Consider the following 6,000-nt stretch of genomic DNA (forward strand, 5'->3'; position numbering starts at 1 on the left):
TGAGTATTACTCTTATTATAACACATATAAGAGTGAGTATTACTCTTATTATAACACATATAAGAGTGAGTATTACTCTTATTATAACACATATACCTTTAAGGACAGGAAACAATAAACATGATGAAAGTTAAGACCATTCCACTCTAAAGCAACTTGCAAAAATCCAATCTGAACACAAGCTTGGGAACTAAGCCTACTAAGTTGAAAAGATATTCCCAAAGTAAACAGAGATTGACCTCTGCTCACCATGTTTTCTTTAAGAATCAAGCACTACAAATGCAGATTTGTATGGAGAATATCAGCCCACAAATGTCCACTCCTTGCCATTCATAAGGCTAAATTTAAGCACTATTTCCAAGTCCTTTTGAATGCTAACAACATAAAAAGGATCTAACTGAAGATACAAGCATGGCTGTCACTCAGTGTGGCATTTACACCAAAGAACAAAAAATAACTCCTCTGCTTTATTTACAAGTATTGTCACCAAACAAAATCAAAGTGCAAAATACTGGGATTTCCTCACTCTTATTTTAGCCAACTTTGCAACAGCAGTCAAAAGAGAAGGAAAATTCTTCTCTCTTAGAGGTAAATAAGAAGATTTAGAAGACTAATTTAGGAAAGATGTCAGCAGTGTTTGGACTGTTCGGCTGTTGGTATTTCTTAATATGAAATAAAACACATAATTTTCATTCATAATTTTAATTTCATTTCACTACTCTCTACTATCCTACTAAGTCAGTCTGCCATTTTCCAAAAAGTACTGAAGCAAGAGGAAACAATTTACCCTCTCATGGCTGAAGAAGCAAGAGGCTGTGTGTGCATTTTACTGATAGCATCCTAGTCTCCTTATGATTTTCTTCCAACACTCTGCTTAAAGCTCTCCTTTGCTGGTAAGCTGTGACAACAAATGAAAAAAACTCTGATAATAGGCTGCAGATCCACTTATATTGCTAATGCAGGCCAAACATTATTTTCTGGAATTCAATCATTTGTAGTCAAAATAATACTACTTTTTTTTTTTTTTTTTTTTTTGCTGTCCTACTGGTGAAATCTTAACTGCATTAGCTATACTACAGCCAAGAGAGCTTAAGTAACATTAGGCTCTTCCTCCTGTTTGCTGCTCTATAAACACATGATGCTCCATTCATTCCCAAGAGTTTATTTTATATAGGAATTCAAACTGCAAAATGCAGTTATGGTTGAATCATTAAAAAAGTCAAATTCATCTTCTATTTAGTACAAATGGTATGATTTACTGTGCTCCAGAACATCTCTCTTTTTTTCTGAAAAAGATTGTGGTGTGAATAATCTTTCACTCCCCTGTATCAAGTTCCTTACAGTGCAAAAAATTACCATACCTGCCCTCTGAAAAGTTCTTTAGTGGGATGAATAACTGGGGCTGGGGACAGCATTGCAGTCTTAGTGCTATCTCAGAGAGAAGACCTGAAATCCTGAAATGCAGGGACTGGAAATATACCTTTTTCCACATCATAAAGCTATCAGCTTGACATCATTGTCTTTCAAACACTGGCAGCTGAGACCTACCACTGCCACATGCAATTTATGCATGAGGTTTTCAAAATTAGCATGCATCCCTAAAGACATCAGTGAAATTTCTGCCGTTTAGTGGACCTGATATTTTTTGAAAAATAAACCCAGTTTAGTTACCCTGGGTTTTCCAGACAGCAAATCTGCAGTCAAATGCCTTAGTATGTTTGAAGTCTAGGATGTAGCATAATGTCAGTGTTACAGAAATGGTGAACAAGTTGGTATTTCTGAGATGTTATGACTTTTTACCTTCTAGAATATATTTTAGTGTTAATTTACTTTGTATTTGAGACAGACTTCCTACACACTTTCAGTTCTTGGACAGCTAGCGATAATTGCAGAGCAAATACCTTTGAAACCTCCTCCCCAACCTTTACTGAGTTCTGAGAAAAGGGGAAAAAATAGGGTGGAGGAGGCACAACAAATCTTCCAGAATTTTAAAACAGGAATTTTATGAATAGAAATTATTCTTGGTTTCAATTTTTACAGCCTTATATTTAAAAACTGCTGGGCAACAGCCTTATCTCATTTAACCATATTAAAGGTAGTGATGCCAGTATGAAAACACACTTTCTGCAGCCAATAGAAAGAAAATGGGGAGGGGAGAAGATGAACCTTACTTTGAAGTGTTTCTAATAACTCATTACTTTCAGAAAAAAAAAAGGAATGTATTTCCCTGCTTATAATTTTCTAAGATACAGACATAAAGAAATCGTAAGTATTAAATATTAGCATGTAGAGACTGTGGCAAAAGGTCATTATTTGGAGCCACTGTGTTAAGAATTATGTTTGCACTTAATTATATCTTATTTGATAAAATTCTCAGAAATAAAGGCTTCCAAATCTGCTAGAGCTATCTTGGTCATATTTATGAAACGCATCAATATGAAGTTATTCATTTCCATCATGGCTGCTAGCAAGACGTAATGCTGTTCAGTGGGAGGTTCAAAGCATCTGCTGTGAAAAGCACAGGAGCTGATAAGCAGTGACAATTTATACTCCCATTGATTTTGTATAAATCAGAAAAGGAAAAGAAAGAAACATTTTCATTCGAGATGGCAGGAGGATGAAAAGTAGAATATATGAATTACCATATATCTGAAACACTACAATTAGCAAAATTGGTCTGGATGACCTGGAACTATCCTGTGGACATCAATTAAATACACAGTAGATAGATCACACTAAATGAAAGCAAAAAGACCCTAGAAACTATGAAAGAGAACGATCATGTCATACTAGTACCAGTCAATATTTTTCAAGTGCAAAATGCAAATCTTAAGGAGATCCAGGATTTCATAATCCTCCCTATACTTCCCTATCATACAGTCAAGCACCTCCAAAAATTCAAAACTGAAAATATTTTTTTAATTTTCCTCCTGAATTGCAAATTATCTTGAAACTCTAAATATATTCTAAAAGTTGTTATAACCCAAAAGGGGAACACAACATCTTGAAATGACAAGTTCACAGGTGTGGCGACAGTAACTAAGCAGCATCCCCTTTCACACCAATAAGGAAAAATACATATGATTTGTGAGCTTTTAACATTCTTGTGCCACTGTCTGTGATGACAGCTGGGTACCACTAAAGGGGAAAAAGGCTGAACACATGGCATTTTTAATGGGGGTGGGGGGTAAGTAGTGTTAGCTGTTGTAATCACACTATTAATCACACCATTTTGAGTGGCTATTGGTCATTCAACTGCTTATCATATGAACAATGAGGACACAGTTTATCAATAACAAATTCTTTCAATATAAAAAAAATATTCCATTTTTTCTCTGTGTTTTCTTTTTCCCCCATGTTTTTTTTTCCCCTCTCCCTAATAAGAATTTAGGGATTTTGAATTTCACACTGTTTCTTCAGGCAACATCATTTGGTAGCAATGACGTATTTTGATTTCTTGGTCACACAGTTCAATTTACTTGTTTTAAGAAGCAAAAGAACACATTTCAGAATTTTTAAAAAAGCATATGTTCTATTTCTAAGTGTAAAGCACCCTAAACAATTTGAATCAGAGTAAAAGTATTGATTTTTACCTTCAGGAAAAAAAAAAACCACACCAAAACAAAACAGAAAAACTGACCTGTCCTGTACTTTCCCATTCTAGCTTTCATTTACAAATAATAAAATTCAACTGAAGAAACTGCTGTAATCAAGTACTAATGTACTTATTTATAAAAATAAGTGTGTATACACATGGGGCAAGCACATATATCCTCTTTTAATATTGTCATGACTATATACTGTGCATCTAGATCAAGACCATAAACATATCGAAGCTGCATTCTGTCTAAATGGGTCACTTATAATGAGAAAGCATGACATTTACATGTAAGAAGCAGATTGATCAGGGAGCAGAAAAACAGAATATGGCATCAGTGGAGAAAAATATGCCTTTACAGGCAATTTATGCTAAATTATTTGGCAACTTCCTATATCCTCCTCAAAGAATAGAAGTGAATTAAAAAAATGTAAAATGAAAGGAATAAAAATTTAACACAGGAAATATTCACAAGGATTACCCTTTGTGCTTGCAGTAAAGAAAAATGAAAAAAGCCTTGGTTCCTTTCAGTACTGTTATGTCTCTTGTACAGAATAACACTTAAGTGAAAAGACTGAAAGCACTGTGTCTCCCAAAGATCCACACATTAATTAATTGTCCACAATTGCTTTAAATTGCACTTTTAAGTGCTAACATATCTCATAACATTCAGTTGTTTTCATTCAGAAGCCGTGGAACAGAAATGCTCTGAACACGCTGTGCACATCTTGCTAAAGCCATTTCAGCTGCAGCCTGCAAAATTAATTTCTGTAAATCTATGCCATGCAAATATTGGAATGATAGCAAGTCTGCTGCAACACATTACAAAACCAAAGTGGCAAAAAGGCAGAGGGAAATTTCAGTACTGCCTAATACATACAAAATATACCCCAGGTCTTTGTTCAGACTGGATTCTCATTCAAGGTGTAAATACTGGTTACATTGTTAGATATCCAACTGCAACCAGCTCCAATATTGTGTGAGTAGCTCTCTCATAGTTCACACTAGACTCCCTTGACCCAGCTAGACAAGCGTGAAAACGTGAAATAAATGAACATTAACAAAGACTAGTCTGGAAAGCAGGCTGCATTAAATGCTCGCAACATTATTCGTATAGATGCAAAATTTGCTACCTAGATTCTTTTTATACTAGATATCAGCTGGCAGTCCCTCTTTTAATGCTATGTGCTACTGCAGAGAAAAAAATGAAGTAAATAATATGAAAACAATATGTCTTTCCCCATCTGCCACATACAGCTATTCCCCAACCTTACAGCACGCTGCTAAGGCAAATAAAGAACAGCAAAATAATTATCTTCATGCAAAGAAAAAGCAATTTTAACACAATACCTTTCTGTGTTTGTCCCTCTTCCATATTCTCTTCCATGGCTACCTTTCTTCACTAGAAACAGCTACAGAGAATTAATCAAAAGCTTCAGTCAGATGTAGGAAAAAGTGTGGATTTTTTTTCCCTGGGAAGCTCCAACGGCAGAGGCTTAGGCAAGTCCTCAGAGCTTAGCTAAGGCTCCCTCACTCTCCTTGTTTGCTTGGAGACAGGCTGTCAAGTGTAATTTCATTCAAATTACTCTTCCGTGAAGATTATCAATTTTTCTTCTCAAAGCTGCCCATTGTGTACCACTGTAAGCAGGTATTCAAATGAACAGCCTGTGAATTTTGGGGGGAAATTTGGTCTGAGCCCTTATAGCAATGACACCGATTCATAAGCCTCACTTTGCATATAAAATGGAGTAAAGAAATCGAGGTTTGTATTGAAATCTGTGTTTAAATTGGAAACAGGCTGTACTGAAAACAGATGGAGGAGTGTCCTCCTAAGGGAAAGCAGACCACCAACCCATAATTCCCCCTATTTGCTACTGAAGTGGGAAAGCCCAAATGCCTGTGGGTTCTTTATGCTGTATTACTTGTCTTTCTCTCTCTCTCTCCCCCCGCCTCTCCCCCTCCTCCTGTATCAGCACATTTAAGAATAATATGACTCTTCATTTCTCTTCTTCTCATATATCTGTATCATCAGGAACTAACCACAAACATACACTATTGCCCTTACAGTATTCTAAAAAAAATCATTATAGTAATACAATTTTGCGTGTATGTATATGTGTTTACACACACAAGCACAATTCAACACAAGACAATAATCACTGCAAATTCTATGTACTGTACACATCCTCACTGTCACAGTAAACAGGAATTTAGAAGCAGTTCAGAGGTTTAAAGCAGTTCTTGCATCAACTCTTTTTCTGATTCCTCATATCTCAAATTAGCTTTCTTCAAAGCTCTTTTAAAATAACCAGATCTTAAAATGGTGAAGCACCACATGTGGGTATGTACACAAGGAAGCACATACAGACACATACACTTCTAGGAGTTTGCTCTGGAAAAAC

The 6,000-nt window shown here is 35.7% G+C and overlaps 1 protein-coding gene across 1 annotated transcript in view; it reads right to left on the reverse strand.

The window, feature by feature from the left end:
- Nucleotides 1–5,503, reverse strand: part of GPM6A (glycoprotein M6A) — a 116,397-nt gene extending 110,894 nt beyond the window's left edge. The window contains exon 1 of the mRNA XM_036381856.1: nucleotides 4,949–5,503. Within this exon, the coding sequence (XP_036237749.1) occupies nucleotides 4,949–4,985 (37 nt within the window). The 5' untranslated portion in view covers nucleotides 4,986–5,503. The remainder of the gene's footprint in view (nucleotides 1–4,948) is intronic.
- Nucleotides 5,504–6,000: the final 497 nt, after the last annotated feature.

Source organism: Molothrus ater, chromosome 4 (genome assembly GCF_012460135.2).
Source record: "Molothrus ater isolate BHLD 08-10-18 breed brown headed cowbird chromosome 4, BPBGC_Mater_1.1, whole genome shotgun sequence".
NCBI lineage: Eukaryota > Metazoa > Chordata > Aves > Passeriformes > Icteridae > Molothrus > Molothrus ater.